The sequence below is a fragment of the Platalea leucorodia genome, assembly GCF_965183815.1.
Source record: "Platalea leucorodia genome assembly, chromosome: 17".
Taxonomy (NCBI): Eukaryota; Metazoa; Chordata; class Aves; order Pelecaniformes; family Threskiornithidae; genus Platalea; species Platalea leucorodia.
This window is the reverse complement of record NC_138839.1, coordinates 2,285,593-2,307,966: the sequence shown is the minus strand read 5'-3', so window position 1 is coordinate 2,307,966 and position 22,374 is coordinate 2,285,593. Positions and strand designations below refer to the sequence as shown.

Below are 22,374 nucleotides of genomic sequence, written 5' to 3'. Positions count from 1 at the left end.
CGTGACTTCATTGTGCTTAAAATAACACTTTGCATCCTTTTCTTCCAAGTAAAAGTAGTAAACGTCATAGCACCCTTTAAAAATGGGTAAGTCATATTACCCATTTTAAATGTGCAGGTCAGCTGAGTTTAAGTAACTGGTCCACGGTCACACAAGTGAACAAGTAAAACCATTTAGAATAGAACCTAGAAGTTCTGTCTTTCGGTTCCCACTTGTATTACTCAATGCACTCTTCATCGAGTAGGAACAGGACTCGTATACTCTGATTTCTCAGCAACGGTCTATGCAAATGTTTTCTGGAGACTTTCCTAGGGCTCCTCAGGCCTTACTAGTAGCATGAAATACAGAGATCGGGGTAGTTGCTTGGATTTGCTTTTCATCACGGAGTAAGAAAAGCCATCAGTTCCTGTAGAGAGATGCTTTCAGAGCCTCTCATACTTAGTTTATTTTATTGAATAGTTGTGCAGGTAATGAGAGTACTAATCTCTACAATTTTTTGTTCCCTTGCTGTGCTTCGACTCCCAACATTTCACTTTTTGTAGTGCCTTTCCTGCAGGGAAACGTTAATAAAGTATTAAAAGCTTTGTCCCAGTAATGGTTAACAGCTAAGTTGCCAAGTCAAACAAAAAGCACTAGCAGCATTCTCATATGCTTCACTTGCAGATGCCATAACTGAATGCAGTGCAGTTGCCTGGAAAGGTAGTTTCAATCCATCTTTTTCACTGTGTATAGGGTTTTTTTGGCTATTAGATAAGTTTATTCTTAAGAGCAGGCTAGTGTTGGTGAAGTAAGCTTGGCAAAACCTGGAGAATGAATAGTGCATCTCAGTAGCATGACTCCTTCTGGCTTTTAATGTGCTTTACCTCTGGTACAGCTTATGAGCTTTTGAAAATGCCACCCATCCTGCCTAAATTCTCACGTAGAGGAGCACCTCAGGAGGGTGAGAAAGATTGTTGACTAAACTCTCACTTGGTCCTTGACTTCCCCGAGGATGTTAAAATGATGCTGAGTTTTCCCAATAAGATGTGTACCTGTCCAGTCCCTTCCTTGTAACCCAGCAAGGAGCTAACGGATGGGTCTGCATGAAGTAGCTGAGAAAAACAAGCCTGTTGCTGGCTGCCATGAATTTGCTAGAGATGGCTCTTCATTGCTCCGGAAAACTTGGTATCCATAAATTGAAATAGGTGAAAATCTTGAGGCACTTTTGTAACGTTTTTACTGGTGTATCTGTAGTGTCAGAGGGTTTCATTCTTGACACATCTTTTGAAGCAGAACAGAATTAGTTTCCTAGGGGAGGGTAGTGGAAATTATTTGCTTAGGATCTTATAAATCAATCAGTAGCAAAACTTGGAGTCACAAGCCCTTTTCTGTTTGTGTGTTCCACCCCTGTGTCCTCTACAAAACCATCTTTCCTATCCAGTTTACCGAAGGAGGAAAGTTTTACTGAGAACAGGTGTTAGGCTAGTCTCTCAGAATTTCCATGGCCTGTGGTGCAGATGTGTTCCTTGCCAATAGGGTCTTGCACCTTGACCGCTCTCTGTAGGACAGCTGCTGGTTTAGGTGTTTGCCTAAATTCCAGATTCCCTTGGAGTAACTGTGAGCTGGGATGGTCAGATGATAGTTTTTAACAGGAAAAACATAGGAAATAACAACCAGATCATTTTTAATCAAAGGCTCCCTAAGTTAGTGGGCAGACCCTGCTCACCCAGCGGACCCTAAGCGAACCTCAGGTACAGACCAGTTGAGCCTGTGGTGCGGTGCCGCCGCAGCACGGGCTGGATCGCAGCGTTAGCGCCGAATGCCAACATGGGCCTTTCGTGCTAGGGGTAAAATGTGCTCACTATCAGCTTTTTGCTCTCTCAGTGTATTTTTATTTTCTCATGTCTGACACGTTTTGAACCCAAGTAGTCTCTCTCTGGGGTTTCTCCATGCTTATATCAGACCGGCGTCTGGTCTTGCGGTTTGTGCCCCTAATGAGAAAGCTGCTTAATTTTCACACCCAGACGGAGCATCAGCTGGGACAGGAAGCCCCACCCTTTCTCATGGTGTAACTGAACTCAGCTCTTGGCATGAACTAGCAGCAGAAGCCATAGCTTGAACAAAATGATAATATGCTAGCTCTAGATTTACAGCCCATTTTATTTGCCTGCTCTGGTTGTGCATGCTTTTCTAGTTGCAGAGTTTTCTATGGAGGTGTTTCTGATTTACACCTGAGTTAGGAATATGAAATTGAATTCTTCAGCCTCTCAGTATTTTCCCAATTAATTTTTTTAAGAGACCGAAATACAGATTTCTATGTGTTGGGATAGTGTGATAGCTTTTGGGGACATTAAATCTTCATTTCTAAAGATGCCACATAGGATTCCATGATTTCTGCTGGTATGCTATCCGCTTTTCCAATCCATCTTTCAAAGGAATGGACTGGGCCAAGGGACAGATTCCCCAGCCTCATCCAAGTATCTGCACAGAGCATGCCCTCTCCCTTTAACTCTCTAGCTTCTACGGGAAGGGGAATCGGTAGCCCCGTGCCGCGCGGGTCACTGCACCTGCTCCCAGCCGCCCGATGTTCTCAAAGCTGCGGTCATAGCCGCTACAGCGCCAGCCTGACGCTGCATCCCGGAATGTGAAGAGCAGAGAAGCCTGGAGTTTTTATTCTTTCACTCATATCCTTCACCACACATACTGGAAAAGCATTCACACCTAGCCTGGGAAAGGTTACAAACATAGATAAACATATGCTGTTACCCCGTTTTAAGAGAGATGCGTGTTTTCAATTAGGTTTTGGAATTTGATGCCAAACTTAGACCCAGTTATGGGGAGATTTTATCGGCAGAGGATAGATCAGAATTTGGAGCATGGGTTGCTTTTCTGAAGGTACATTTCTAAGCTAAAAGTTCCACAGGCAAGGAGGCCTCAAATATTTTCAACTCCTTCCACCTAATGTTTTCCATTCTTAACAAGGCAAAAGCAGCCCATTTTTCACTACCACATGCATCACTCCGCATTAGCTGAGCAACACAGCAAAACCTGGGCTGACAAAGAACACACTGAAGTTGAAGGATTTTAGCAGGGTCCTTGGTGTTTTGTGAACATGGGGTTGCACTGAGTTTTAGCCCTGTTCAATAGTGCTGGTTGGTTTTTTACACAAGATGGAGGTGCACGCCTTTGGCAACGCACGCCTCTATGTAGGCTTCGACTGCCCATTGTATAAGACTAGTTGCGGTTCCATTGACTTTACCATTTTGCAGGATTTGGCCTGTACTGGTGTTCTGCCCTTCTTCCAAAAGGGAGTGCTGTCCTGTTTGTAGTGGTCTTAGCTTATCCCCTAGTGGATAGCTGCTCACATCACAGAGCGTCCTAGAGATACAGCGGTGTTCGGTGCGGCAGAGCAAAGAATGAGGAGAACAAAAGTCATCTACCCAGCCCAGTTACATACTGCTGGAAACACGGTAGGGGAAAGAAAGTGAATTACTTCAGGAAATGTATTTGGTAGATCCTCAGGCACCAAGAATCATATCTGTGAGCACTCCCAAATCTTAAAATTTAAGATTTTTTTTTTTCTGGGCTCATTTTTCATTCTATGTTGCAAGGAAAATTAATGTTCAGGTGTCCTGCTGACCTGGCACTGCTTGGTCTGCTGGTTCTGTTCACGGGACTGAGCATTGGGGAAGGCTTGTCTTGTTGAGAAGTAGAGGGTCAAAAATTCTTTCTACTGGTCTCACGGTTTGTTACTGTAATACTTAATTGAAGTAGAAAATTTGATCTGACATGTCAAATGTGGCCCTGGTTGGCTAGAGGCCAAATTGGGCTGCTTAATTTCAGTTTGCCTTAAAATGGCTGACATTCAAAGTTTGCATGCCCAGATTTCCCTTTGGAATGTACTTTAAAAAAAATCTTTTTTTAGTAACTTTATAAATCTTTCTGTATCTGTTTTTCCTCAAAAATCAATTGCTTCAGAAAACAATAGTCCAAAAGCTTAAGTAAATGTTGCAGGTCGCTGGGCCCGCTTTGTAGCATGAAGCTTCTTACATCTGTGGATTGGAGAAAACGTACATTAACAAATCACTTTGCCCAGCACAAAGCCCATTTGACAACAAATTATTAAGTTGCCTGCAATGGAAGAAAAACTGAATAGGAAATAAGGAAGTATTTATTTCAGTCTTCTAGGGTTTGGGTTCAAGTTTTTCATAAGTCAGTGATGAAGATGGCAAAAAAGTTACATCAGATTGTCAGTATTTCTTTTGCAACTTTGTATGTTTCATTATTTGGCAAAGACAGAAAATGAAAGAAAATCATCCATATTTGAGCCAATACCAAGGTTTGCTGGCTGCTGTGGCTGGGTTGGAAGTGTCAGAGTGGGGTATATTGTTGCCTGGAATCTGTCCTAGAGTGGGATGTAATTGGTGAGTCACACGAAGAGAAGATTTTGTGTTCAGTATCTAGCCTTGTTCCGCATCGAAGTATCTTCCTATAGTTGTGAGCAAATTTACTTCTGCCTCTCTCAGCATCAGAAGGCTGCCCGAAACAAGGGAGGTGCAGTGCCGTCCGTTGCTGACCTGCTTTGGGTATTTATAGGTGGAATCTTTGATGAGTTCATGAGACAGCCACAGTGTTTCTGTGGAGGGGGACAGAAGTGTTTTCAGTGGGATGTCTAAGCAGATAGAAATACACAAGAGCAAAAATTCAATGCAATTACTACAGGTTGTAGTCAGAAGCCTTCTGTTTCATGACTTTCAGGGGTGAACCTCCATTTCTTGAGTAATAGCAACATGTAGTACCTCAGTATTTCATAGGCCGGGTGGGAAACTAGCAGAATGACTACATTTTTACATTGTTAAAGTGGAACCTAAATAAGTGGTGGGGTTTTCTAAGCATGTACTGAGAGGCAGTTCCTGCGTCAACCAGCAGATGATCTGTGGAAACAAAACGGGATAGTGGATGGAAAGAAAAGTGGCGGAGGTCATCGCAGCAGTTCAAAAATTACGTTGGCAGCAGTCCTTTTTTGAGCCCAGCTGCAGTGCTTTACCGCTTTCGGCAGCACTAGCTGGTTAGGAATAGTGAGGAGTCCTGTGGTGGGAGATGACTTGAAGTTAGAAAAATCTGCACACCCCATTTAGCACCTGTTTTTCTCTCCCCCTTTCCCACCCCATTTCCATCTCTTTGTGGGGAAGGCAAACCTATTTTCCCCCCATGCACGCACCTTGTTTACTGCTTTTTTTCCTAGCGGCAGCTCATGTTTTCAGATCAATACTGGCTCCTGGCAACAAAAGGTTAAGCATCATTTCCCAGGTCTACTGAAATGTTTTGTGCTCAGCGCCCTCCTAATCGTTGGTGTCGGCCTTGATGGAAAGGGGAAGGAAGGGGGACAGTGGAGAAAGCTGGAGATGAGACATGATTTCTTTAAAAATGCAAATGAGATCATTCTATTGAAATATCTCTCCTTCTAAACCCTGACGCTTGCTCTCCTTTTCCCAGAGCCGCTCGTTTTGTCGCGTGTGCCGTGGTGCTGACCCCGCTCTGGCGGAGGGGGTACCGGGCGCAGGAGGGCCGTCTCCACGCCTGCCCGAACAGCGCGTTCTGCAGACAGCGGAGCGCGGATGGTCGGGGGGAGGAACGGGTTTCTGTGCTGAGTCTTGCCACCTGTTGCCTTTTTCATTCCAAGCCCCCCTTCCTCCTCGCCCTCCACCCCAAGTTCCCCTCCCCACACAGCTCACCATCCCCAGTGGATAGGGTTGGGATCAGTAGTCACTTGCCAAATACCTTTCTAATGCTGTCACTAATTCTGCACAGACAGCATCTCTGAAAGCAAAAGGAAATCTTTTCCAATGCATTGTCCTGCATTTTCTACAAAAAGCATTTAGAAATGCCTTTTCTTAGTTGAGTGAGAGGGGAAGGACCATGCCATAGCCACTACAAGAGTCAACCCTAGGGAAGCCTGAAGCCGTGCCCAAAGAATCCTCTGCAAATCCATTGAAGCTGGCATTTGGCGCTGGCACGGGCTAATTTTGTACTCGGGGTTACACATACACACACCCATGTCATTCTTCTTCATCTGCTACATATGGAAAGCTGCCCCAAGCTGCAGAGTGCCAGGGAATGTTTTACTAAAACCTCCAGACTTGGTTTGATTATGTTACTATGCACACTGGGCTGTCGAAGCGGTGAGTGGTGTGTGCTGCCAGATGAACTGGCATTAGCTAGATAGTCATCGGCTTCAGCCCTAGTTCCACACCACTGCCCTGCTTCCATGAAAGTAGTAGACTGTTGATGGACATGAGGTCATAATTCCCTCCTAATTAAGGTGTGCAGAAGGGATGGCATTGCTCGAGTTGCACAGCTGTTGGGTTTGCCTGGAAGTCAGTTGGGAGTCTGGAGAAGTGCATTTTAACAATACTGCTTTCAGTTCCCCATGTACTCGTCAGGTAAAGTCATGGAGATGACAGTTTTCAGGAGTGAATAATCATTTGGAGAAGCAGTCTCCGAGTTCCCAATTTAAGATGCCTTGAAGGGGACTGATTTTCAGAACAGAAGACATTGGCAAATAAGATCCTTTCTTTCATTGGCAAATTGACCTGGTTTTGAAGCATTTCAGGCTCTCCAAAATGTCGCCATGCCTGTGTTTTACAGACACACCTGTATAAATACTTGTTTGCCCACAGAAATCACAGTAAGGTGTAAGGATGAAAAAAATTCAAGCAAATATGAGCGATTACTAATTATTGCAGCGTGGTTCTGCCACCTTACTTAGAACCAGGCTGAATGGGAATATGGAAGGGTAGAGTTCAGAATTGCAAAAAAGAAAGAAAGAAAGAAAAAGGAATAGAAGAAACTGAGGTGGCATGTTTCTCTTATTATTTCTAGTCATGATGCAGCATAAGGTCCAGAACCTTCTCCCTCCCTGCTGATAGACGTGTTTGTACTGGCAAGGCTTCAAGCTGGTATCCCCACTGCACCAGTTAAACCAGTAGTTACCAATTTTTTTGCAAGCCACGCTGGGACTATAGGAATTTTATTCCTTCACAGTGTTGAAGGAAAGGGGTTTTGCTTGCCAAAGGGCTTTCTTATGCTTGAGGATGATTTATGGGCCAAGCTGAGCCACTTGTGGAAAAGGCAAAGCAGCTTTTGGCAGCACCCCCAGAATCCACTGCAGCTGTGGGGTAGTGAAGTCATCGGCATAACAACCACTGCAAACAGAATAACAAAGTCTGTTCTGTTCTCGTTTAAAATAATCTTTCCAGTTCAGCAACCACATTAAACCTTACCTTTCTGCATACAAAAATAATAAAAGGCAGATAGTTCTCTGCAACATGATGTGAAAGTCTCACTTATATTACTGCCTATCACTTCTGCACCATCTACACTTTATTGAAGTATTTTAAATGAAGAAATGAAGCCACATTATGTCAGAGTTTGTGTCTGTCCCTTGTTTTCACTCCTTTGTTTCCCCTTAGGTTTAAAAATGCAGAAAAGAACCCAGCGTTTCTTTCTTTTAAATACAAAATTTGCTTTTGTCTTATAACCTGTTTCTAAGCTGATTGCAAAATGAGTAATTCGGTCTTTGATTTTTCCTGTCTGTCTTTGTTTCAGGTCCCTTCAGATCCTCCTGCTTCCAAAAAGCCCAAAATAGATGACTCGGCTTCCCAGTCTCCAGCTTCTACTGAGAAGGAAAAACAGTCCAGTTGGTTACGGTCCTTATCCAGTTCATCTAATAAGGTGATTGCTGAATATTTTGTAATCAAAAGAGAGATCAAATTAGCACGTAGCATACCTCTACTGAAATCGGAAGAGAAAAAGAGAGAAAGAACTTCGCAGGTTTTCTGAATTAGCAACATTTCTGTCCCTTTCCCAGTAAACATTGAGCTATACAATCCTCCCGGTTTCCTCGCCATCTTCCAGTGTTCTCTGACCTTGATTGTGACACTGAAGTAAGCAATTCCTTCATGCCTTTGAGGTGCGGGAATCCTGAAAGACTCAGGAGCCTTTTGTGGTCTCTGCAAACTACATATAACTCATTGGCAAAGAAAAAAACATGTGAGGTTTTACACTAGTACGGTTCACCTCTTCCAGTGGAATCTACTAAGTAAGTAGGTCCTAGCCAGTGGAGGAGTAGTTTTAGAGAGAACAGAATGTGTACTGAAAAGCATCACTAGCACCCCGTTGTGATTTATAGTTTAAAAGATTGTATTCACTTATTTCTCTTTCCCCTCCTTCCCAGAGTATTGGCTGTGTCCATCCCCGCCAGCGTCTCTCAGCTTTCCGGCCCTGGTCCCCTGCTGTATCAGCAAATGAGAAAGAGCTCTCAACCCATCTTCCCGCATTGATCCGAGACAGGTAAGGAGACACGAACTGAAGGTAGAATGGGCTTAGCAGCCACGGAGATTTATTTGACAGCAAGTTGTTTTATGTTTGTTCCCTTGCACTGGTAACTGGTGTCTCTGTAATGCAGTCAGTCCGTCCGCTAGTATCAGATTAAAAAGCATTTCCAGCTGCAGTGTTTTAATTTGCAGAAAGGAAACAAAAAAAAGTACTGATATTTTGTGCGTTCATTAAATAGTTTTTCTTAGGTGAAACATGCCATAAAACTCTGCAGTGAAGGCTGCTTCTATGAACTTAGGATCATTTTGGGGTGCGGTCATCAGAAGCTCTCGGGCTTCACTGTTTGAAGGAAGGCTGAGTTCCTCTCTCAGGGCAGGTGGTCAGGGACAGCTATTGCCAGGCAACTGCCAATTGGTAACGGCAGCAGCTCGGTACCGCGGGCCAGTCAGCGCGTTGCCAGCACAGCCGCACGCTACCTCCTGCATCGACAGTACCGTAGGAGAGGAAGGGCGGAAGGGACAGCACAGGCTACCCCATTCCCTCCTGTGGCCTGTGGTCCTGGGAACAGGACAGAGCACACGGGGCAGGAAAGCCTGCGGAAGGAAGACTCCTCAGCTTGTAAGACCCATCAGAAAGCTGATGTTGTAGGCCAGATTCTGGTCTTGGATAGGAACATAATTAAACCGGTACAAGAACAAGTCACCACCCATAATAGGTGGGACTACTGGTGTCACAGTTGGAACGGAAAGTGTCAGGGCAATTACACGTTCCTTTGCCAGACTCGAACTGTTCAGTCTGAAAAATCTTTGTGCCGGATTTCTGCCTAAGGGTGATGGTTTCTTTGGAAAGTTTGACTAAAACGGCCAGGTGTTTTTAGGAAGCGTTATGGAGAGCATATTTTGCTGCCCTTATGAACAAGTTTCTTAGAAGCTGTGGGGATTGATATTTTTTTTAAAAAAAAAAAAAAAAAAAGGAAAAGAAAAGTATGTCTACCAAGCATATCCTGACTTTTAAACAGACTTTTCAGTTAGGTAGGGAGAGAAGGGCTAAACTGGTGTAAGAGTATGCCCTTGGTTTCCCTGTGAGACAATTGGCCAATTTAAGTCTTGGAAAAAACCCTACCTTCAACAGATTCAGGAGAAATTTTAATATATGACTGAAGATACATCACGTAGTAGATGCTGAATTGAAGTTGTGAAGACAGTCTTTGCTATGTTTTTTGCAAAATTCTGTGTACTTGACATGACGATATTACTGTCCTTTAACATAGGTTTGTTGGTTATTTTAACTGTGGTTTTACATACATGCACTCAGATGCATGCTGTGTCAAAAAATTAAATGCTTTTTGCACTCCAGTGGCCTTTCTTAAGGAAGTGCCATTTCCACGTTTACAAAACATTTGTGGATAGGCAGAAGTAAAACTGTGCAGTTAGGTAAAGCACTAATGCATGAAGATCATGACGAAACATCATTATAATTTTCAGACTCTGGGAGATCTCATCTCTTTGATGCTCTTAGAATACGTGACACTTGGAATATGATCCCTTCTGAACTGGATGGAGGTTAGCTGTGTAAATCATCTCCATGTTTAAATGAGTGCAAAATGCTAAGCAAATATATAGGCAGATTCTTAGCTGGTGTAAGTCAATGGCACTTCACCGTCGTTCCAGTGTCTTGCAGTTTCAGCGTAACACATGGATTGGGAAGCATTTTAAAGCCAAGAAAATGACTGGTTTTCTCCTTCCTTTTGCTTCCCCCTCTAAAACAGTTTTTACTCCTACAAAAGCTTTGAGAATGCTGTGGCCCCCAATGTGGCACTTGCACCTCCAGCCCAACAGAAAATTGTCAGCAACCCGCCCTGTGCCACAGTGGTGTCACGGAGCAGCGAGCCACTGAGCAGCACTGTCCAGCCACGGAAAAGAAAACTTGCTGCAGAGAACACGGCTATCCCAGAAGCAGCAGCCACAGTTGCGGCCACTGTTACTGCCACTGAAGAGGATAAGGAATCAGAAGCAGAAATCGAAGTAGAAACCAGGGAAGAATGTAAGTGACAGTTATATCTGCCTTTATTTTATTTGTGCTGGATTTTCCTCAGTAATCCACAGGAGTCAGCTGTTCAACTTTGGTTGTGATTAACTATAATTCTGGAAGCCTAGTACCTCAATGGGATGTAAAAATATGGCCTTAAGTAATAATGAAAACAAAGAATGGAACATAAATTGGGGAGGTATTTTCCTGGAAGAGCAATGTGCATTGACAAAAAGAAGCACCTGAAGCACAGGTGCCCACTAACCTCGAGTCTTGTATTAAAGCAGGTGAGTGTTGTGCAGAGGACAAAATGTATGTGGGGCTCACGTACAAACCGATGGTTTGCTATCTGATCCAGAGCCTGCCATAAAAGCCTCTGTGGGATACACACAAACAGCCCGTAAAAATTCCAGAGCGCACACACGTGAAGTGGGGAATTTTGTGTCAGACAAAGAATGTGGTCACACAGTTTCAACACTGCATCCATGGAGCTGAATACATAAAGTAGAGACGAAGAGCCAGTACGGTCCTAAACAGTACTGCAATATTGGGCCTCTCAGGAAAAGATGAAGGAAGACACAGGTGTCGCCTCATTAATGCCACTTAGATAATCCTGCTGCTGCCCTCGGTATGGTCGGCCTTCACTCAGTGCAGGCAGTTTATGCAAAAAGAAGAAATTTTACCCACTGAAAACAGCAGGATCTTGTAGGTTTCCCTGAAGGAATCTGTTTCTTCACACCCATGGAGAAAACACTGCTTGTGACATGAATTCCAAAGTCACAATTCCAGCAAATTGTAAGTTGGTCCCTTAAGTCAGTCAGGTTTGCATCTTCATCACATTTCAAGTATCGAAGTATAAAACGAGTATTTTCTTTCTTCCATTTTTTTCATTGAATATTGAGTATCTCCTCTGCACAAAAGGGCCTCAGCATATTTTGAGTTATATTAGTTTTAGACATTTTTTTATTAATTTTCGATGTTTCTATTTTTCAGTCACCTCCTCCTTATCCTCGCTGTCCTCCCCATCCTTTACTTCATCCAGCTCCGCAAAGGACATGAGCTCACCTGGGATGCAAGCCCCAGTCACGGTCAACAGTTCCTATGAGGTTGCAACGCATTCCGACTCTCACAGCAGTGGGTTGGAAGCTGAGCTGGAGCACCTAAGGCAGGCCCTGGACAGTGGCCTAGATACAAAAGAAGCCAAAGAAAAATTCCTCCATGAAGTTGTTAAAATGAGAGTGAAGCAGGAGGAGAAGCTAAATGCTGCCTTGCAAGCCAAACGCAGTCTACATCAGGTAATGCTGAAAAATAGCTTTCTCTTGCCGCTGTCTGCAAATGCTCTTCCAGGTAGGAGCCGTTGGGTAGTCTCATGTGAAAAAGAATTGCCTCATTTTTCCCCGATAGCGACAGCCTTTGCTGGGGTACTGTTTGTAAATTCAGCTGGGAAACCAAAGTATACGGGAACCATTCCTACGTTTTTAAGCTTGCCACCTGTTTTTGCCTTAGGGTTTAAATCCATGGTTACCAAAATCAACATCTTTTCGTTACTGAGAAAATCTTCTAGTCCAGCACAGTTTATTTTGCTTTCATTTCCCTGAACTAGAAACATTTCTGTCCTTATGGAGGCTTTATCTGTAGTTTTAAAAGATTTTTAAAAACCCTGCCATTGCTGAGCTGAGGGAGGGTATTCCTGGGAGACAGAGACACTTGCAGAAGCTCTGCTGAAGAGCTGAACTACAGATCTTTGCTAAGCTTTCCATTAGCCGTGCTTCACTGAATGGTTCTTGCTTCATTCAGTGAAAGAAGCTCCTTATTTCTGGAAATCCTTGATTCATCGGTCATATTAAAGAGTGGTCAGACAAAAAAAGCTGCAGAGACGTACTGGCTATTAGCAAATCACTGTGGCTGAACAGAATGGCGGGTGATTTTTTTTTTTAATTTGAGCTGGGGCAAAAGTAGTACCTAGAAATGGAAGATAGAGCCAATGTGGAAGATTTGCATATCCGCTTTGAATAGTGTATGTGGAGCTGTAACCGAGCCAGAAATGTAATCTATTAGCTGCATCTGGGGTGCCAACTGTGAAATAAGGGCTCTGTTTCAAGGAGCGTGGGAGATGGAGAACCAGGACTTGTACTGGTGATCAGAAGCAGGTATATGGTCTTGTGGGCTGGCACAATGCGTTTTGTTTCTTTGGGGAATGAAACAAATGGCAGGAGCTCACAGATGTGATTTGTGTGCAGTATGACTGCTCTGTTTAAAAAAAACACCAAAACCCCCCATCCTCAAAACGCCAGTAGTAGATTGGAGTATTCTGCTAGCAGGCAGGAGGGGGTGAAGGAGAGATTGTATTAAGTGCATAGATGTGATCGCAATTGGAATTTTAACAAGTTTGCCAGCTCAGATTTCGGCAGGAGCTGCAGAAGAGCAAGCCCGGTTCTGTGGGGCGTGCCGCTCGCGTGAGGGTGGCCTGCTGGGCGCTAGCTGCGGCTCCGGGTCCCAGAGAAGGGAGGCCGAGAGCTGCCGTTTCAGCTGAACTGCTTGCTTGTTGTCGCCTTGAGCAAACCACTTTATTCCCTTGTGTTTCAGTAAATACATGTTTTATTTTATGTATTTAAAAGTAAATATTTATAAGTAATATATATTTAAAGCTAACTTTTAAATGTCTAAACTAAATACACAGTGTGTACTTAAAGTAAAGCAGGAATTACACGAAGTAGTTGATGAAGCAGAATTGAGTGCTGAGGCATTAAATCAAGCAACATGTCAGAGTGAGAGGGAATATGGTGCCTGGCCATGGTTTTCCAGCGGGGCAGCGGCGGGTTTCCAGTTGCACAAGCGGCGAAGGTGCTTCCAGAGGCGCGGCTGAGCTCACAAGGGCCTGGCTGGGAAGTGAGATTGTCAAAAGAGTGAATTTCCCATGACCCGACTGCAGCGTTACTGAACAGACACACGTTGCTGTCGGGGTTTGACTCCGACAGAGAGGAAATGCTGCTTCTGGGGGGAAAAAAAAATAGTTTTAGTTTTGAATTTAACCGTTTAGGAGACAGACCTTTAGTGAGCCGCATTTTTGTGCTTATGATGAACATGTCTTTTAACAACAGCTTTTTCAAAACTTCTGAGTTTCGTCCTTTGTACCTTTAGGTTCCTTATCAATCATTATCATTTCAATTAATGGCGCTCTCTCAGAGTTGAGATGTCAAGGTAGCAGCTCCTGTTAAGAACCTGGGCAGTGAGAGTGGCAATTTCCAGAGCAGAGCATGGTTTCGATTTAGCTTAAGGTTTTAGCCGCAGCTTTCCAGAGGTGACAGAGCAGTCCGTTGGCTGGCTGCCGAGGGACGCGGGGCTACACACCAGTTACCTGGAGCGGAGCAAAATTGCCTGGGGTTAGAAAGAAGATACGCAATTTGTTTTTTCTCATACTTGCCTTAAGTGGATTTTTTGGGGGCTTGATAAAATGGAACTGCTTACTGATTTCTTCAGCAAGTTGTAAACTTCCTTGTTCAGCTTTGCTGTACGCAAAGGGCATTCACAAACTGCATTTATCATAACGTAGTGCGTCTATCTTCAGGGTCTTCAATTGAAGTGCAGGCATTACAGTTGGTTTGTTTGAAACTTCGAGCTAGTGCAGAGCACGTTGCTGGTAGCTCTCTCCAACTGCAGTTCATCTTTATTCAGTCACAGATGGTCACAGCTATTTTGCTTGACAAAGCAAAATGTGGCTGTAGCATATAGCTTTTTATTATCCGAGAATTCAGGGTATCTTGAGCGTAGGATCTCATGTTGATTTAAAGGAGAAAAGCTTGCGCAAAGTTCAGAACGAGGTTTCGACATGAGCCTTCTCGGTCATAGCCAGCAGAAGGTGGGAATTTAGTTTGAGTCGCTTCCTTTACAGTTCTCTTTCCTTGCACTAATTTAGTCTCTGCTCCTCAGTTCTCACAAGTTAACTGCTTTTGTATTCTAGGAGCTGGAGTTCCTAAGAGTGGCTAAGAAAGAGAAACTGAGAGAAGCAACGGAGGCGAAGCGCAACTTAAGGAAAGAGATTGAACGTCTGAGAGCTGAGAATGAGAAGAAAATGAAGGAAGCCAATGAGTCTCGGATACGACTGAAGAGGGAACTGGAACAAGCCAGGCAGATCCGGGTCTGCGACAAGGGCTGTGAAGCAGGCAGGCTCCGGGCCAAGTACTCAGCCCAGGTAAGACCTGAACGCTGAAAGCTCTCATAGCCAGTACGCTTACTATTTCTGCAGTTTTCAGGGTCGGTGCAAGTGTCTGTCTGTCCTCCAATGCCAGAGGCCTTGTTTTGTCTAATTTGCTACAAGTCCGGCTCCTATCTATACCATGTCTGTGCCCCCGTTGCGTCAGCCCACAGCCCCGGTCCTAACGCAAGGTGTTGCCTGCACTCTGACCCCCAATGCTAGGCATTATTGCCGCTCCACTAATACTCTGTTGGCTCTGCCAATGCGCAGGGATCCATTTCAATACCGTAAATATTAGGCAGCGCCACTTGCTCTAGTAGTATTCTTCCTTGAAGATCAGCCTAGACCTACAGGAACTATTTAAAGCAAGGGAAGAAACCGAGGCCCATCGATACGCGAACTGCAGCACTGGGAAGGGGAGATGTTTACAGCTGTAAAGCACAAGACGAGCAAACTGTCAGGTCTAAGAAAAGACTTCCAGTTTGAGCTCCGTGAAAGTTCGAGGAATGCAGGAACATGTTGTTACAAGCAACATGTATGCTTCAAGCTTTTGAACTAAAAATCCCTCCCCGCCCTCTCCGCATCAGATTCTCTTGTAATGATAAAAGATTCTGAAGTTTATTTAAACCAGCCAAGGCCAAGCGAAGCAGGAGCTCAGGCTGCACACCCCTAAGTCGCCTTGTTGTGTCTTGGTGTTGCAGGGCCTGTGGAATGCAAGGCCATCCACTGTTCCAGGCCCCTGAAATGAGCCAGCGTAACAGGCTGAGCTGAGCGCAGAATGGCAGCCTCCTGGAGTTCCCTGAAGGGGAATCCATTGCATGCCCTGCCTTCCCCTTCCCCAATAAAACAATCCCATTGCCCAGTGATGCATTGCCTATAAAAGGGCCTGGTCCCACACCCCTCGTTAACCCCCTCGCCCCCTCTCTCTAGAGAGGGGCTCCCAGACAGCCCCTCTCCTTAGGGCGACCTCCCCTCCTTGCCATCGCCGCCTCGCTCCGACCTGCTCCCACCGCAGTGTCCCTCTGCCGAGCCACCGTCCCCGTCCCCGGTTCCTAAGCTAAAAGCCTGGCTCAGAAACGCATGCAGAAAAGGCAAGGGTCAGCAAGCGTTAGCAGCGAAGGGCTCTGAAAAACTGGGTGCACTTGCCTAAATTTGAACTCCTAGAGCAGAGATAGCACTGACGCGCAGGTGCCACACGGGTGCCATACATTTGCAAGCTTAACTTCGATGTTGTAACATAGCTGAATTAATGTTAGGGGAACGCTTCTGGACCATGTTTACTACAGCCACGCATGTTGTGAAAAACACACACACGCTTCGTGTTGTTAGGCCTAAAGCATGAGCTGGAAACATTGGGTGTGGTTACTTTAAGGGAGGAAGGGGAAAGGAAAAGAAAAAGCGGCAGCCACAGCAGCGGCCTGAGGCAGCTCTCAATCGCGGGAAGGGGAGCGGTCGGCTGCACCATGAGACGGGGCTCGCCGGGGACCAGCGGCGGGAAGTGATGCGGGCTTCCTCCAGCATCGCAGGATGTCTCGCTGATAAGAGGTGTCCAGACTAAACATAACCAGATTGAGAGCTGCTGCGCTGGGCGTTGCTGGCAGTTGACTTCCACTTGAGCAAAAAAAGGCAAGGTAACAGCAAGCGCAGCTAAAGCAAAGGCCGTACGTACCGAACGGAGCGCTGCAGCTCTGCAGGCGCGGCCTCCCTGCCTTCGTGAGCTGCGTGGAAGGTTTTGACAATGTGGATTTTCAGTCTCCTAAGAAATTCCCTCCCGGGGAGGGAATAAATGAGGTTTCCTAACACGAAAGGCTAAAATCACCTCCAAAAGAATTCAAGCAGCTGAATATTCTGCAGGTTTGGCTTTTCTAAAGCCACTGGTGGCACACTTGCAGTACCAACTGCAGCGTCCTGTGGTACGTACTTAGGCTTGCCATTGCAGCACCAGAGCGGGGCAGGAGGACGCGTGTGACGCTGCATCACTGCTGCGCTTGAGCAAAACGTCTCGGGGCTGGAATGGCTGCTTAGTAAAGTAAGGTGCTATACTGCTAAGTGCTATACTGCTAAGTATAGCCCCTGCCTCAGAGGTTTCTGCATGGCACTTACTTACTTACTTAATAGAAAAATACCTTAAGTAACTAACTTCAAAGTCTGAATTTTACAAGAAGACATCAATATGACTTAAGTAAGTTCTTAAGTCGTGTAAGAAATTTTAAAATAAAACTTTATACATCCTTTTATCTTTAATTTGGAGTGCACACAGGAAGCCTGTCACTTATGTTGTGTTTGTCACTTCTTATTTTTGAGGAAACCACAATTCTCTAGGCAGGCTCAGTCTGCGAGAAAGAGCATCAGGCAAGCATGGGAGGAAATAAGGCAACAAATTCAGGGCTGTAACTGTCTTTGTGTAAACTTAAAGTATTAGAAGCTTAATACCTACTGAATATCAGTGTGGTTTATGCCTTTCTCTTTTCTTTCTTACCTCGGTACTGAGATCCAAATCCAGCTGGGGTGGTGGGGTAGCCTTTATTTTAGCCCCAAACATACGAGTTTTCCTTTCCTTTGTTAAATGGCAGTCTTTGCTAATCTTATCTGTTTGTGGCCTAAAATTGCATACTTCAAACCAGTGCAGTTTTTCTAATGTTTACACCCTTGAATACTGGGGCTTTTCTCTGCCTTTAGTATCAGTAAGTAAAAACTAGGAAGACTGCTGGGGCCTTCGGGGAGGCCGAGGCCATCTGCGTCTCCTGCTGTAAGCTGGAAAAAGCCTGTGAGATCTCAGCGAGGGCGCTCTGCTCCGGCTGTTGGGAACGCGTATTGCTTTAAGTCCGTTCTGTGCAAAGTTACTACGCATTAGGGCCTGCTCAGTCCCACCCCTGCCCTCCCAAGTCCGCCGTCTGATGTAGGAGTTGAAATGGTGCTAAGTTTCCGTGGCGCCTGGAGAGCTTCTGCTCCTTCAGAGGGCTCCCTGCGCCCCAGCTTTCTCACGTCCGTAGTCACACGCCCTTTGCCATCTACACTGTACCTCCGCGTCCTCCACGCCCACCTTGCCTCCGTACAGTTCCTTACACCTAATGTGAAGGGTGGAACGGTTTATGGATATGAGAGGATACTGCAGTTGCTTTTGGTGGGCATTGATCTGTACCTGAGACGCGGGCCTTTTCCATAGGCAACCGAGTATGTTTCTGGTCACTCCTATTAACCACCATTGTAAAAGATCTGAAAGTAAATTACTCCACCTGTGCAAACTTACCTTGTCGTTTACTTTGCTACATTGCTGTCTGTGTAAAGAAATACTAGTAACAGTTTAAGTAGAGTGACCAGAGTTCTGTTGCACTAAGGCACTCTGTTCTGGTTTTCACCCTCCTTTCTGGAACTTAAGCCACCAGAAATATTTAAGAACGTCACAGCTGAACAGTTGGTGCAGTGCACTTGCCTAATTGTACAGTAGTGCATGGAAAAATGCAGGGACAAGGGAATTCCTTCCTCACCTCAACTTTGATAATCTTCTGTCTGGAAGTACACGGGTTTGTTACTCTTCCCGCTTTGCGCTAAGGCGTTACTCTGCGTTAAAGTCTACAAAATCACAATGGAACCGAAGTATTAAAATAGTTTATTGTGTTTCTTACTATGCTTTTCTCTAGATTGAGGACCTACAGGTTAAGCTGCAGCACGCAGAGGCTGACAGGGAGCAGCTCCGAGCTGACCTGATGCATGAAAGGGAGGCTCGAGAACACTTGGAAAAAGTAGTCAAGGAACTTCAGGAACAACTGTGGCCTAAATCAAGCAGTCAACCCAGCAGCGAAAACACAGCGAGCACCATCGAGAACTAAGCAGCCAGCGCATCACCTAACACACGCAGAATGACGTATATGCACAGTAAGGGAGGATGTGTGGGGTACGTGTGTAAGTGCATGTGTGAGTAGTTGTGTCTCGGCACACAGACCTATGAATATGGATTCTCATTAGTTGGAAGGCAAACGTTACTCTTTATAACAGAAGCACTGAATTACGCCTCTTTTTTTTCCAGTCCATATAGCACAACATCTTACTGTGCCTATAAAACACAAAGTGTTTATAAACAAAATACTTTTAAGTCCACAGCAAATTTTCTACTGGCAAACTCCAAGCAAGCAGCATCGTCCAACTAAAATCAGAGTAAAAGGCGAGCATGGCCGTGTTTTTATGTTGCCCTTCTGCCTGGTGGAACATTTTGGAATTTAAAAACAAACTTTTCTTATAAGCTATTTAAAATAATTCATTACACAGACTTGGTATTAAAAAATTAACGAGATTTTTATAATGAACCTTTAAAAGCAAAACAAAAAAAACCTTCGATGCACAATTTTTAATGACTTGTTATAGGCTTTGGGATTCTTAACGTAGAAGCCCTCTGGTGATGATGCCATTTCATTAGCAGTTTTCCAGCCACCTAGGAAGCCATCACAGTTTTAATCCCGTCACGTGGTTGTGTGAGAATTTCAGAGTGCTTTTCAAAGTTGATTTTTTCCTTAGAAAGAATTTGCTTCATTTCCTGTCCTGAACACAAGAAGAAGGGAAGATGCAGGACTGCGAAGGGGCGGGGTGGGAGCGGGGATGGGGAGAGGAGACGTACGCTTTAGAGTTACAAACCCAGCCTTACGGACTTCAGTGTTTGCAAATCACGCCATCTTTTCTAAAGACATCTTCATCAATCGATGTGTTCAAAAGACTCGCTTCATCCAAGAGCACTTCAGCTTTAGGAAGAGAAAGAAGGAAATAAAGGAAGGAAATGGATGGTCTGTTCAGTTGGTTGAGAAATAAAGCCGAAGACGTGTGCGTTTTGAAGTCATTCTGAAATCTTTACTTCAGCTTTCAGTTTTCTGGAAAACTCATCTTTGTTGCACCATCTTACCATAAATTCAGTATTTACCTGCTTTTATTATGAACTGTCAGTCAGGATTTCTGTGCCCAAGGAGAGTGCAACATCGCGTTATCGGATACTACAGAAAAGAAAAACAACATTTTTGCTGCTGTGAATAAGCCTACATCTTTTTAAAAAAAAACTTTTTTGTTTTTTAAAAAAGAAATTACTTTAATTTTGGGATCCAAGCCGCAGCCCCGGAATAAAAATGCAGCATGCCATCACTTTGTCTTATTGTTGGTGTTGTCGTTGTTGTTGTTGATTTTTTTTTTTTTAAAAACTGCACTTTGTCAGAATCTTACTCTGCATTTTATTCCATATTTGTAAAGTTTACAAGTTGAGCATTCTAGATTCTACCCTGCCTAACAGATGTGAAAATCATCACCCCGGCTTTCCACCGCCTGACACCTCGCATCGTCCCTTTCCGTTGTGCCCAACGAGGAGGCGGCAGGTAGAGAACGCTACCACGCACGGATGCGCCGGGCCAGCGCGGCGCCGGCCGAGCGCTCGGCCTGGTTCGCGTGGCTTCGCGCCCTCAGGAGCTGGGCGCGGTAGCGCTGCTCCCGGAAGCGCTCGACAAATAAAGCTGGTGCTTTACTGAACAGGAGAAAAGTGATTTTCACCCACAAACACTCACCTCTTACACACTCAAGCTTATCAGCATGAAGTGAAAAGTTGATCTGGGGCTGCAGACGTGCCTTCCAGCTCATTTTTCCTCTCAGCATCTTATATAGGCAACGCTGACACTTTTTTTACCTTAAAAAGAAAAAAAAAAAAAAAAAAGAAACCCCTATGCATCATCATACACAGAAGTTATTCTAAACAAAGAAGCATATTTCCAGTAATCTTTATTTGCTTTTGGACATTAATGCAAACTATGTAAGCTTAAAAATTATTTCCCAGTAGACAGAAGGCGGCTTCCAATCCTAAAATTACAGTATTTACTTACAGTACATTAGAGAGAGGTTTGGTTTTTTGTTTTTTTTTAAACAACAGCTGTTTGCTTGAAACCATTATAATAACCATTATAATAACTGTGAGCATTAACAGAGAAGTTCATATATATGTTTTAGGTACAAAAAGAAGAAATATGAAAGGAGTAGAATTACTGGGACAACGTAAAACTGTTGGGAGCAAGAAGCAGTTATACCAAGTAAATCCCATGCGACTGTCCGTTCGTACAGGGCTTCGCCCTGCTGGGTTTGGGATGCTGGAGACTGAGTCTAGATGCAGATCTCCTCTTCTAAAGTGCAATGCAAAAGGAATTTTGATTATGCTTAAGCAGGTGTTTTTAACGTGGTTTGTTGGTTTTTTTTTGTTTTTTTGGTTTTTTTTTTTTTGCTTCTTTGTATGTTTTTTCTGCGATTATTAAATCATATGCATGGAATTAAAGTCTCTGCCATACGTATATTCATTAATGGGCATTATTACTGTCTTATGTAAAGGGTTTATTTTGTTATGCAGTATGCATAAAAATGTTCTCAGCCTTATGATTTCCAGATCTGTATTATTCACTTATTTCTTCAAGGGAAACTAAGTAATTTTAGCTGTAGTTGATCATTGTGCATTTCAGAAGCCTCATACGCTGTGCTTTACTGCCATGTTAAGGAATTACACATAGAACAAAGGCATCCCACCCCCAGCTCTCAGCTTCTTTGAAGCCTTACTCTAAATTTGGGGGTTTTCCCCCCGATCTGTGATTGTGTCTCTCCCCTTATGACTCAACAAAAAATGGCAACGTGTCCATCTCCATCTGGTTTTTCCAGGCAGAGCGGCCCGCTTACTTACCTGCGGCACACGACAGAGCTTTTCTTTCTTGTGTGTCTAGGGAAGCATCCCGATCCACTGGCACAAGTTGGTCTGTGCATACGATGCTTTTATCCTCCAAATTTAATGAAATCTGCATTTTTTCCAAAGAAAAAACCACAACAGTAAATAGTCTGATCAATAGCAGGCAGTCTTGTCAAACAGCCAGCACCACCTGGGCCTCCCAGCTCCACTGGCTGAGATTTGCAAGACAGAAGTCTCCAAAACGAACTCAGAGCTGCTGTTACAAACCCACGGTTTCTTCTTCTGCCGTGCATTACGGCAATTCTGTAAAGTGTAACACGTGACAAACGAGCGTCGCAGCGTTCGAGATTCAGGCTCAATAGTATTTGATCCTTGGGAGTGAAAACATCCGAGTAACAACACGTCTGTAACTTAAGGTTTAAAATCCGTATGCTTAAGTAAGGTGCAAGACAACTGGGAACGAACGTTCTACACCAGCAGTTAATCAGCAGGAGAGGTTTACAGGATAGGAGTCTATCTTAAATAATTTTGTCTTTCCTAAATACATTTTAACAATAAAAATCTTAATTATTTCTGCAGAATATATAATTTATTTCTAACTCAGAATTCTGTGCATGTAATTTATTTTAAACTTGTCGGAAGACGGCCGCAGAGACACTAATTCCAGAAGAGGGCTGTCAAACCAGTGGGAGTTTGCGGAGAAAAGAAGTGGTGCGAGGGTGGCTGAGGTGAGGGAGTTCTGTGTGTAATTCCTGCGCTGCAGCCGCCGGCCCCGCAGGGGGACCGGCTCCTCTGCCGCCCGACCGCGGAGTCCCTGCCGCGCTCCGGCGCGCTCCGGCCTGCGAGGGCGGGAACCGGAGCGTCCCATCTTCTCATTTCATCTGCTCTTTGCTTTCCTTTACGAAGTTAAAAGGGAGAAGAGGTGTTTCAGACAGGCTGTTGACTCTCCCTGTACTTAAAAATATATTACTTAGTACTTGTATATTCAGTTTAATTACTCATTGTTTCTATTACTGAAAGAAGACTTAAGGAAGGGAAAAAAAAACCAACAGCAATAACATTCATATCTATGGAGCAGCTAACTAGTATACATAATATTCTGCTTTTCAAACAGAACTAGCCAATGTAAAAAAAAAAAAAAGTT

At 44.3% G+C, this 22,374-nt stretch overlaps 1 protein-coding gene across 2 annotated transcripts in view; it reads left to right on the top strand.

The window, feature by feature from the left end:
- Window positions 1-19,098, top strand: part of SKI (SKI proto-oncogene) — a 116,358-nt gene extending 97,260 nt beyond the window's left edge. For both annotated transcript variants that reach the window (XM_082328823.1, XM_082328824.1), the window contains 6 exons: window positions 7,588-7,713; window positions 8,216-8,331; window positions 10,085-10,359; window positions 11,338-11,639; window positions 14,306-14,536; window positions 18,181-19,098. In XM_082328823.1, coding sequence (XP_082184949.1) covers window positions 7,588-7,713; window positions 8,216-8,331; window positions 10,085-10,359; window positions 11,338-11,639; window positions 14,306-14,536; window positions 18,181-18,369 — 1,239 coding nt within the window. In that variant the 3' untranslated portion in view covers window positions 18,370-19,098. The remainder of the gene's footprint in view (window positions 1-7,587; window positions 7,714-8,215; window positions 8,332-10,084; window positions 10,360-11,337; window positions 11,640-14,305; window positions 14,537-18,180) is intronic.
- The last annotated feature ends 3,276 nt before the right edge of the window (window positions 19,099-22,374 follow it).